An 11,999-nucleotide genomic window follows, 5' to 3' on the forward strand; every position below is an offset into this window, starting at 1 on the left:
CCAAGAATCTCTCTGTAGACATTTAATGTTAATTAATGATAAAGATAATTTAATCTTGTACATAATCTTTCTTTGCTTTTTTCAAACATAAGATTAGTTGTAAAAGGTAGCAGGCTCTACCAAAGAATTACAATGTTGGAATCTGGCCTAGGATCTTTCTGCTTGGCTATACATACACAATGCTCAATCTTCACAGAAAGCAAATTATCTTTAATCAATACATCTCTGTGAGACTAATCAAAATATTAAATTCTTTTAAAAGATATTCCAGATTTTAACCAGCCTCTTATCAAGTCTTTTCGTGCTAGAAAAATAAATGTTCTTCAACATCTGAACTTGTCCACAGTTAGTATTTGGAATTTTGGTCACATAAAACTTACTACTAGCCTGTCCAAAATAAAAATAAACGTAAAATACGTAAAACACAATTACTGCAGCACAACTGCAAAACCTTAAAAAGGATAACTTAAATGCAATTTTTCAAAAGACGATACTTAAGAGATTGATGACACAGTTACGAACAGACAAGCACAATGATCTCCACAGAAAGTTATCCTCTAATACCAATCACAGAGAAACTTAGATTAGCAGCATCACACTAAGAAAATTGCACATTTAAGCTGGAAAAAGCAAGACAAAGCAACAATTTTCTCATAAAATTTTCCAGGAATCTTCACACAGCAAAAATGACCGCACAAACTAAATACTCAACACACACCTACTCACACTAATCACAATGTGTATTTAGTGTACAATTGCAGTTATTAAAGTTATAATATAATACTGATTACAACTGACAACAGTGCAAGATAAAAAACTCTTATGCGTGCATGGATCTGAAGATGACAGTAAGTCACACAAAATTCAATGGAATAAAGTAGACAAAATGATGCCATGCAAATCTTAGTGCAGAACTGTGCTGCAGTTGTAAGTGTCAAGAGGCAAACTAAAATGTTCTGCAGTTGCAACTGCAAAACAAAAAAGTTCATCCCAAGGAACTGAAGAACTTGTAAGTTCTCGCATGCACTCTACTGCATTTGGAAAACGGAGTGCTCCAGTATGTAGTGACAAACTGTTTTGTTCTACAGAACAAAATGTTGGCCACTTGCAACTGTAGTACAGTTCTGCACTTAGATTTGCAGAGTAAATTTTAATTGAAGTTCATGATATATAAAGACCAATTGTGGAAAATTTTATTAGTTACCTGTGATTTAAAAATAAGACTTATATAGGATACATTTGGAATGGTGATTTTGGACAGTTAAGTTCAAGATATAATATCAGAATTGCTTGTTATAACATAAAACAGAATTTCATTTTCTAAAAATGTTCTCTAAAATAAGGCACTCCCTCCGATATGAGTTACTTCTTTAGCACTACATACCATACACCTGCTAACCATTCTTCGTCTGTCTTGTTATATTATCATTCTACCAACTGAATCACAGACAGAGTGATTTTACTCTGAATAGAGAAAAACTATGTGGTGCACTCATGTCCTGCATGAAATGAAAAACTCTTCAATGATTCTCAGTAAATATTGGTGGACAGATCACTCCACTAGCTTTGCTTAAAAATTAACAAACTACTGATAAAATGTTACTTTGAAAGGCACACTCACAGCAGAAAGTACGGAAATCTCACATATTTGATGAGTTAAGACCAATTTCAGAGTGGTATTGAACAATAGAATAGGAAAAAGATAATTCCTAAACTAAACCCCAAAATACAAGAAGGAAACAAAAATAGGCGGATATCATGAAACAATCTTGATTTTTCCTAGGGGTTTAGGTAAACTATTATTCACATTCTCAAAGTCTATAAGTCACATACATCCTATTAACTCATGTCAAAGACAAACAAAAAATTTAATTCTGACAAAAATTGCAAAATAGCAAAATAAAAAACCTTAATTTACTAAGAGATTCTTACAGATGGATAGGATAATGAAGGAGAGTAAATGTGTACTTAAAGAAACAAGCATTCAAAATGAGATCAAATGGAATGATACAGAAGAGACAGGTTGTAACTTTTTGAAGTGGTTAAGAAATTTTTAAATGTGAATTACAACAAATCAAATTATTCAGATAGAGTATGGATCGTTTTAATATACTGTTTTGCAAAAACCCGAGAAATACAGAGTAATCTCTCAGAACAGCCTCCCCTTTATCTGCATTTGATTTCCAGTTGCCAAACTATCATAACCTGAGAAATCTATGAATACAATATGCTTAGATCAAGCATGCAAAGATGTGGTAATATACTTAAAATTTGTAAACTGGATGGCTGACCTGTAATACTAAGACCATCGATTCTCTTCTAGCACAATGGCCAATCTGACTTCTTAAAACTCAAATTTTTGGCCTAGCTCTACCTCTGATTATCACAAATAATTCTAATAAGAAGCCTTGGTAAGCATTTCACTGCCATTTAAAATTTTCATCTACTGGTAGTAGTATCAGTAAAGGAAATGTAAACAAAAATATCAACATTGTCTTAAAAAAAAATGTTGTTAACAAAATATAATAACTCATTATGTGATAAAATCAACACAAATAAATGAAAACAAAAAGGTAAACTAAGAAAAATTAAAATTTAACAAAATGCATCAACAAAAATAACAATAAAGTGAAAAAAATAAAAAAAAATCAATAAAAAGTGAATGGTTGATTGACTCTTGTTTTTCATGTCTTCCAAGCCATGACTACCTTTTTGAAAGGTACAAATAGAGAGTGGGCTGGGTCACTGGGAAACATAATCAAGATACATAGTTAGACAGAGGTGTAGTCTCCCTCAACCATATATGCTCGGATGAGACTTTATACAATTGGTAAAAATATAAATTGAACATACCATTCAAAATATCGTCGTCCACGAAATGAGCCATCTGAATCACCATTACTAGAAGGCAATTCGACACCAACATGTGGGTCGGAGAGTCCTGCAACTGCACCCACATACCGAACTTTTCCAACAGTAACTCGGCCATCACCAGTGATAATTTTCACCAAGTGATCTAATTTAAGATCATTGATTCCTTTAGGAAGAAATGGCTGTGCAGTTTTTAATGAAATTAAATCTGTAAACAAACATTGTAGAAATGTTAAGATTGCTTGGTAGCTGTTACAATGAGGACTGTCAAAATTTTCAATATATGTAGAAACTAAAAATATATGTAATTTCAGAAACCAAATATATATTATGGTCCAGGCTTACAAAGTTGGTCTAATCATACCTTGGTTAGCCCGAGCACCGGGGCCTGGATCAAAACATACAGTGCTTTACGTAAGTTTTTGCTTACCTCTGATAGGATCTGGATCAGAATGCCTTCGAGCCATGCGACGCCGACTGATTCGGGATACATCAGTTCCTGTTACAATTGAATCAATAGACCTTCTAACATAATCCTCAGCTTCATCTATGAGGGAATCAGTTGAGTCACCACTGTCTGCCTGGGCATCTGTGATGCGTAAATCTGGAAGGGATTGTCCTCCTCTTCCTTGCCGACGGAGGCAATTATCTTAAATAAAATAGAGAAAATAATGAGAAAGGAAAGCCACACATTAAGTACAAAATATATTTATAAAATTACTATCAACAATAATTGATTTGAATAAAACCCTGAAAACTTCACTGGTTTTACAAACAGTAAGCAAAGAAAATTTTTAATTCTATTTTCAAGGGAATTAGTAGAAGATCCTACAAAGAGAACTAAGAAAACTAAAATAGTTTTGGAAAGTTTGTTTTAATGAGGACCTAATTGAAATTTCTTAAGGTTTATATGACAAGTTTTTAGAAAGTTAGGAAGGCAACCAATTATGAAGAGGTAAAACTCATACTAGATAACATCAAGACCAAAGTTTTACTGGGAAAAAATTACCTTGAAAGGAAACCTTGCTGCGAGCTCGATTCACACTTGGGCCATAATTACTAGAGGGTGAGTATCGACAACCCCATGACACTGCTGGCCCAGCAAGTTTGGAACGAGATTGTGTATAAGACGTAGTAAGAGGAACACTACGGGTTCTGTTGTGAAGAAGACAGCGAGTTGGAGAAGCTGGTTCAGACTGCCAAGAGGAGGAAGATACAGATCTCTGGATTAGGTGTCCATGACGGCACACCTCAAGTAAGGAGGATGAAGGTTTTATTTCAGGACGTTGTTTCACATCTACATCAGGAGGTTGAGGAGAGGTAGCTGAAGACTGGGTACTCTGGAATCAAATTAAATGGACCATCAGCCAGGATTCAAAAGCAGGGTAAGGAACAAGTGCAATGTAATTCCATAAGAATTTTTCTGTAAAGGTGTGCATTGTCAATATGATAAAGTAGCTAAAATTCTATTTTTTTTTCTAATTTAGGTAAAGAACTCTTTAAAATGGGTACAAACCTGGTACTTAGTAGAATATTCCCATTTACTTTGGGCAACACACTCACATGGAGACCACTGAAAGCGACCATATTCTCGAGCATGCTGATAACCTGGAGAGACCAAACATGGGCCCATGATGTCAGGATTTTTCATGTAAGAAAAGGCTCTGGGAAAGTTTCGATAGAGGCCTGCTACTGTCGGAGCAAGACTGCCAGAATCAACTGCACCCGAAACACCTGACTCCAGAGCCAAATGGTCAGCACTTCGAGAAAGTTCGGGCACCATGCTGGTAAAATTTATATCAGAAAGTAGAATTCTTCGTGCATCTTGGCTACGATTGCATATTTTCAAAGATGGACGGCTTTGCATAGCTTGTCGAGTTGGTAAAGTAAATTTGGATGGTAGTGTTGTAAATGGGTGAGAAACCTGAAATTTTAAAAACAGGGGAGTGAAATTCAATATTGACAACTGAAAGATAGGTGCACTAGTTGATTTTAAAAGTTTGAGGACAAACCTTGTGAGCCAAATAGCTCTCTGATTTCCAATGAGAAGGTAATGCAGTTATGTCTGTCTGAGCTTCAGACTCACACTTTGGTGAACTGTTAGGCTCTACTAAAATCGGCCTCATTGGTAATCGTTTTGAATCAGTAGACCCAGGAGGCCGTGGACTTCGTGATGTCGAGAACTTCATGCTATGAGATGGGCTTTTTGAAGACGATAAAACTTCTTTATGAATAATAGGTCTGTATGGCATTGGGCTAGGAAGTGTGTTACGCCTTAAATTATTGTTTGGTGGAACTTCATTTTCATCTATGATCCCACATTTGCTTATATCAGTTTCCACGACAACTGTGTGGGTCCATGGCATACGAAGACCTGTACTCTCTTCATCAAATTGGGTGCTTTTCTCAACAGTAACTGGAAGAGATGGTTGACCATTCACTGCAGTCCAATTTTCTGTGTCACTTATGGAGACCAAATCTTCTTGCATGACTCCCAGCTCTTTGGTTTCCTCAGTGGTAAATATCAGTTCTATGTCGTCCAGCTCCTCTGATTCATTATCAGAGTCTTCATTTGCCTTAGGTTTTATCCCATTGATTTGGTCCTCACTATCACATACCTGTGATGGTGCTGGTTTCTCATTTTCAAGTTGTTCTTCGTCTGCTGAGCAGGAATTTTCACATACATCCTCTTCCTTATCCAATCCAATACATGATTCATTTTCAGCTGCACCAAAATCTGGATTATCCTCACTCTCCTCTGATTTGATAGGATTTATTTTGTCTGTTGTAGGGACAGTTTCTGTTTGTACATGGTGCAAAGCAATGTCTTCAGCATCTTTGGTCTCTGTAGTATCCGCTGTATTTTCAGGATCTACAGCAGAAGTCTGTTCATCAACTGGCACTGAGCTCGATCCAGGGGAAGAATCACAGGCATTTTCTTCTTCTTCCATAGTTTTCACAGCTCTGGTAGCTAAAACACGTTCTCTCAAAATATGGTTTTCTAGAGCTAGCTTTTCAATAGTATCAGCATAAACTTTGTTGTTTGAGTTTGAATGAACTTTAACACGAAGTTCAAACAACTCAGAGCGAGACTGTTCCAAAGCCGCTCGAAGAGCTACAACTGTTTGGTGCAAAGCCCGTACAGTCTCTAGATTTAAGTCTGATGAAGAATGACTTGAGAAACTGTAAGGGTTGTTGAGATCCATTGGGAAATAGGAGTTTTCCTGGTGCCAGATGACATGCTGTATTTCAGATTTTCTGAGTTTCTCCAGTCCAGCCAATGTATGGGATTCCCTCTCATTTTGCACTCAGAGAGATGGGTACTATTGTTCTACATTCTGTAAAAACAAACAAAAACAACAACAAAAAAACAACAGATGAGATTGGTGTTACTGAATTATCTCAGATACATATTCTTTCACTTTCATACAAAAAGCAATAAGCTTTATGCCTTGAAAGCCAAAGTAAACAAGTGGCATTACAGCTTAAAACTGCATAGAACAAATAAGGCAATAAAATTTTCACCATATAGTTTCATTATAACGAGATTGGATTATTTAAGATTGATAAATGTCAAACATCGTTGCGCGTCCCTCCAATGTGTAATACATGTACCACAAAAATTTATGATACAGATGACGATAGGAAATACATCTCTCTCTGTACCGAAAGGTAATTATTCGACATTCTAAAGATTGACAGCAGTAACATGGAAACAACACCGTTGCGAAATCAATAGAAAAGTTGGCCAGTGCGTGCAGAGTCGACTGCAGTCTATGTTTCCGAATATGAAGCGAAAAATGACAGGACAATGTGACTAAAATCGAGCACAAACCTTTTTGTGTTGGACGATTCAACTATAAAATTTAGTGTGAAACTAACAACGCCAAACACCAAACAAGATTTAGCAGAACTCAGCAGAGCAGACGATGCGCCTTCTATCAATCTACTACCATCTGCTACCATGATCTTACCGAAGATACCAAAGACGTCAGAATGTGTTGAAGAGTTCACCTTACTGTATACTTTTATGTTTTCAAAAAATAAAAAAAATAAGTTTTAAGACAGTATAATTGAAATGCATCCAATATTGTAAAAGTAATTGTTTCCGTTCACCTTGCCTCCCGCGGTTTTTGTTTTATTTCCGAGGTTGGTAGTCCAACACGATGTGAAGGCGCGGCAATTGAGTATGGACGTCAAACGAATGAAACCAGTCAGTGTCTCACAGTTTGGGACTCAAAAAAAATGGTTTTCTTGAAGCTAATTTCGTCTGTAAACTTCCGTAGAGAGCTATAGGTAACCGCCGGGGCCGGAGGCGCTTGCTTCATGGGCACCACGACCTATCTATCATAGGCCTATACATATATATATTACTCACAAGTAAAGTAAGTAAAGCACTTTACATTTTATTTACAGCTGTTGAATTTTATAAAGCAACATTATGGCAACGGCAAAACGTTATCGTTTGGAGATTGAATGACCCAATTTAAGTCCAACTTTATTCTCGGTGACTGTATCGATACCGATGTTAATAAAAACGATGACGATGACGTTTTGATACCTACCGTCGTTTCTGGCGGTGTGATTTACTTTTAATCAACATCCAACGTCTATATATACCCAATGTGTACGCGTCTGTTGTCTCTATTGGTGACGATTGATGGTTGCGCTCGTTGCGTTCTGCACAGCGACGCCTCCCCGCGGTGACTATACTCCTCGCCCGCGCGCTTTGGGGGCGCCGCGACGCTGGGTATCGACGCCTCGGTGGTGTCGCGGCGGGGGCTGCTGCGGCAGGGGGCGCAGGCCCAGCCTCCCCTCGGCCTGTCCAGCCCAGTCGGTTCGGCACGCGCCTGGCGCCAGGGCGGATCCGCTCAGCTCGTTGCGCCCCCGCGTCGAGGCGCCACCCCGCGTCCCGCGTCTCTCGTCTCGTACCCCGGCGCTCCCGGCGCGCGCGCGCCGCTCAGCTGTTCCACCCCCGCCTCGCTGGTCGTTCCCCCGGCCGGCCGTCAACCGCTTCGGTCTTCCCCACCGCGCGGGTCGTTCCATCCGCCGCCGACCCAGCAGCAGCGACCCGCGGAGCGGCCCTCAGGTGAGTCGAGTGAGTAGTGTAAGACGGCCCTTGGCGGCTCGGGGACGGCGCGGGCGTGAGTGGCGGGCCGCTGTCCCTCGGGGGCATGTGACGTGACTCGGAGCCGTCACCGCCGCGTTGTCTCTGGTCCAGCCAGCTGCTGCTGCTACTGCTCCGGGGGCGGATGTCACAGTCACGGTGCTCGTGACAGGCGTTAGGCCAGTGTCAACCACGGGGCAAGGGGGGGGGGGGAGGACGGTATTCCCCCTCCCTCAAATTGCGCAGTTATATTAGCGATGTGCTGTTCACAACGTACGTCCAGGAGACTGCCGCATGGGTACTCATGAATACACAGTCGAGTACACGCATGAGTACAAGCGAGTGCTCGAGTGAAAACGGGATCGAGTACGCATCGGAGCACATGAGAATACTCTTATGTATCGTACTCGTTGCTAGACATTGCGTACTCCCTGCACAGCTCCACCCCATTGAGAAGTTTTTTCGAGAGTACAGAATGAGTGCATGATGAGTACGCGGTCGGGCACAACAACTATACTACCCAGCGACAACGCAAAGTCAACAAGGGGTCAAGATGGTGTCGACGTCAGTCTGACGTCTAAGTCCCTATCAGGGAGGAAGTCATTCTCCTTTGGGTAGGAGTACAACTTGCTTGTACACACGAGACGAGGACACGAGTGATTCACCCCTCTCCAGCAACACACAGTTCCGCCCCCGCCCAGCAGCCCCCACCCCTGCCGCGGTCACGCTCTGCGGTCACATAGCATTGCAGTTACATCGCGGGCACTCTGTCCCGAGTCAATAACCACATGACACATAGAGACACGCTCACTTTATCAAAATGAAATAAAAATAGAACGAGGGGCCATAAATGAGCAATGCGGAAAACGGCCGTGAGGGACGAAGGGGACGAGGTGAGGTGACCTGAGAAGGAAAAGAAGGGGGGGGGGGAGTAACCAAGAGGGGCTCACCGCCGCACACCGCATAGCTTCTTTGCCGCGCACATGTATGAAAAATGGAGGCTTTAAGGGCCTTGACGCCGGGGTGTGAGTTATCTCGCCACTTTCTCTAAATCCCTCAATCTATAACTTGGCCGCGTCTCGTCTCGTCCCGGGGACTCTCTCTCGCAGTGCGGCCTCTCCTCCCCGCCGCGCCTCACCCAACCCCCTACACACCCGCCCTCCCTCCTCCACCTCTCCCCTCACTGCCAGAGCGCGCAGAGGAGGAGGAGGAGGAGGGGAAGGAGGCAAATTGGATTCAAATGCAGTTTGATAAAGCGGTGTGGCGATAGCTGTTTGAGTTGGCGCCGAGTCGTAGGAGCGGGCCGGGCCGCCGAGCCCCGAGGAGGAGGACTTACTCCCCTTACTCCTGTTCGCGGCCGTGTTATACCCCCCCCCCCTTTCGCGCGGTACCCGTTACCATTGGAGACACGCACACACCTTTGGCGGGGGCTTTTCGGATGATGATGATGCTTATTTCGAGGTTCCCTCTCTCCCCGTCCTACTATATCATGCTTTATACAGTATCTCTCTCTCTGCGATGTGCCTTCTTCCCCAGCCCGCGTGTCTTGACACCTTTGCCTTCTCCTGGAGGCGGGGTGAGTGAGATGGAAATATAGAGAGAGACAGGGACAGAGACGGAGCCTCCTCCAGTGACGGTCCACCCGCGGGAGTATGTCACCCTATCCACATCACTTCTCGTCGACCTTCATGCGCCCCCCGGCTTGCCCGATCGTCCTCACAGCAGAGAGGTGAGCAGAAGGTGAACTCAATAGTCGCCGAACTCGCCCTCCCCTGCTCTCTGCTCTGCCGTTGGGCCCTGGAGCGCCCTGGAGAGCCGCGGCGCGCGCCGTCGCGCTGGGGGTGGCGACGGCGGCGGCCCTCCGCGCCTGGCCTGCTCCTGGCGCTGTTCCCTGGCCCCGCTGCTGCAGCAGCTGCCACGGCCAAGCATTTCTCCTCGTGTCACGTTGACAAATATGGACTTCTTTCCATGTGTGAAAAGTAATCCCAGCCAGCGGCAAGACGGATGGCTCCATAGCGTGGCCTTCCCCCGGCGTGGCGGCCCAGCCCGGCGGCGGCCTCCCCCACACCACACCCCCGCCTCCCGGAGCACGGCCTGCTCGACTCGATCTCGCCACGCCACGGCAGCCTGCTATTGGCAATCACCCGCTGGCAGGAAAACGCTTTTCGCACTTTATTTTACTCGGAGGCGATTCCGAGCCCCCCGCGGAACAGCAATGCCGCGCCGTCTGCCTGCCACGGACCGATCATCCCCCCGCTGGGGGAGGAAAGGGGGCACCAGTCCCACACATGTGGGGAGGCGGCTATCACGGTGCTCGCCTGTCAGTTTGATCTGCCATGAAAAGGCAGCAGCCTTTTGTGACACACACACACACACACACACACACACACACACACACACACACACACGCACACACATACACACACACAGACGCCACTTTCAGCCCCAAGGATAGGGCACAATGATTGTTCGTGTATATGTAGGTCAGCAGTCCCCACTGCTTGTGATAATTATGCCGCGGATATGTTCCGTCGCTACGCCGCGCCACGCCACATCGCGACGCCTGCTCGATCAAAGCGAGGCGTCGCGCGCACCCGTCAGATCCGATATATCCTGGCCGCCCCCGCCCCTCCTCCCCCCGCGGGGGTGCGCGGGAATCCTTTGAGGCCCGGCGGGGCGGACTCCGTGGGCCGTGTGGACGGGCGGCGTATGGGCCTCGCCGGGACGCGCCCTTGATGGGGCCGATCGCCCGGCCTCCCTCTTCTCTGCCCCCGCCTCCGCCGCCGCGGCCTCCACTCTCGGCCACCGCACTCCCCTTTTTGCCCTTTTCCAAGCTGCTTTCTGATGTTATTGGCGCCGCTGCTTGGCCTCACCCGCCTTGCCCTCCGCGCCCTCTGCCCGTCCCGTGGAAACAGACGTCAGCCTCGCGAGGGGAATGTGGAAAAATGTGGAATGTCTTTGCAACGACCTGTGTGTATGTAGAGAGCGCTCCACGAGCGGGCGCGCTTGGCCCCCTGCGATAAAGAATAAGGGAGAAAGGTAAAAGGGAAATTAATTTGAAAACAATTTCCATCGACGACGTCTTGTTTGCTCTCGACTACCTGACGGCCCGGTGGGGCGAGGCCACCTCGACCACCCCCTCCCTCGCCCCTCCCCTCTGCCTGGCCAGGCGGCCCGCAGAGGCGGCATCTGATAACACTTCAATTTGCGATGAAAGCCACCGCCCGCGCCCGCCGCGCTGGTCCGCCCTCTCCTCCGTTGCCCCGTCCCGCCCCTCTGTCCCCACGCGTCCGCATCAGAGCTGCGGCCCTTTGCTTCTTCGTCGCACCAACGGCGTCAACGGTGCGCCTCCCCCGGGGCCCCGGTGGTGCGACAGGGACAGCAGCGTGCCGAGTCGGGTCCCGCGGGCCTTACTCACCCACTGCGCGATCGCAAGACGGACGAGTGTCCGGCCAGTCCGCCATGGCGAGCCTTGCCATGAAACGGGGAGGGGTTTGACGAGGCTCCGGGAGATAGGGGCTCTGTCTCGGGCCGGAGAAAAGAGGGGGGGGGGTTAACACCGGGCAAGAGCATGGCATGAGGGCCGATAGTAAATGAACAAGAAGTCAGGATGGGGAGGAGACTCGTCACGATGTCACGGTCTACCGTTCAATCTCATGGGAAGGAGAGAATTTCAAAAGAGTGGCGCGGCGCGGCCTTACGGAAGCGACAGTCTTCAAACAGAAGACGGTCGGCAGTCGGGTTCGGGCTTCGGGCTGATGCTGTCTGTTTGTTTCCGGTCGGAGACGAAGTGAGTGTGTGTGAGTGTGTGCGTGTTGTGCAGCCATGAAAACCGATTTTGACAGACACATGTTTCTCATAAGGTTTGATTGAATCTTGATTGTGTACCTTTCGTATTCCTGAAAAGTTTCGATGGACACTCTCCTACAACGTTAGTTTGAATTTTATAACCCCTACTCGATCTGTCCCGATGGTGCATGTTTCTAGGTTAGAGTGCGGACAGATATTAACTGCGAGTAAA

At 45.7% G+C, this 11,999-nt stretch overlaps 2 protein-coding genes across 3 annotated transcripts in view; one reads left to right on the forward strand and one right to left on the reverse strand.

Annotated features, from left to right (window-relative positions):
* Positions 1–7: 7 nt before the first annotated feature.
* Positions 8–6,829, reverse strand: LOC113212547 (uncharacterized). The gene is made up of 7 exons (XM_026431289.2): positions 6,707–6,829; positions 4,884–6,209; positions 4,388–4,795; positions 3,881–4,211; positions 3,302–3,520; positions 2,854–3,079; positions 8–2,745 (listed from the first exon to the last, which is right to left on the reverse strand). Exons 2-7 carry the CDS (start codon positions 6,075–6,077, stop codon positions 2,685–2,687), a joined length of 2,439 nt encoding a protein of 812 aa, XP_026287074.1. The 5' UTR covers positions 6,078–6,209; positions 6,707–6,829; the 3' UTR covers positions 8–2,684.
* An 879-nt stretch (positions 6,830–7,708) lies between these two features.
* Positions 7,709–11,999, forward strand: part of LOC113217340 (tensin-4-like) — a 172,772-nt gene continuing 168,481 nt past the window's right edge. Inside the window, exon 1 of one of the 2 annotated variants that reach the window (XM_052266808.1) lies at positions 7,709–7,960. The gene's annotated coding sequence lies outside the window, so the exon portion shown is untranslated. Of the gene's footprint in view, positions 7,961–11,747; positions 11,842–11,999 lie in introns of those variants that run through there. The other variant, XM_052266806.1, reaches the window with a different exon arrangement.

The sequence above is a fragment of the Frankliniella occidentalis genome, unplaced genomic scaffold (assembly GCF_000697945.3).
Source record: "Frankliniella occidentalis isolate FOCC.00 unplaced genomic scaffold, Focc_3.1 Scaffold43, whole genome shotgun sequence".
Classification (NCBI taxonomy): domain Eukaryota; kingdom Metazoa; phylum Arthropoda; class Insecta; order Thysanoptera; family Thripidae; genus Frankliniella; species Frankliniella occidentalis.

Bases quoted from the DNA above. Each gene is read 5' to 3' on its own strand.
- LOC113212547 (XM_026431289.2), bottom strand. From the start codon at position 6,077: ATGGATCTCAACAACCCTTACAGTTTCTCAAGTCATTCTTCATCAGAC. The intron at 4,796-4,883 runs GTTTGTCCTCAA...TTAAAATTTCAG, and splicing joins AGAGCTATTTGGCTCACAAG to GTTTCTCACCCATTTACAAC. The intron at 4,212-4,387 runs GTTTGTACCCAT...ATTTGATTCCAG, and splicing joins AATATTCTACTAAGTACCAG to AGTACCCAGTCTTCAGCTAC.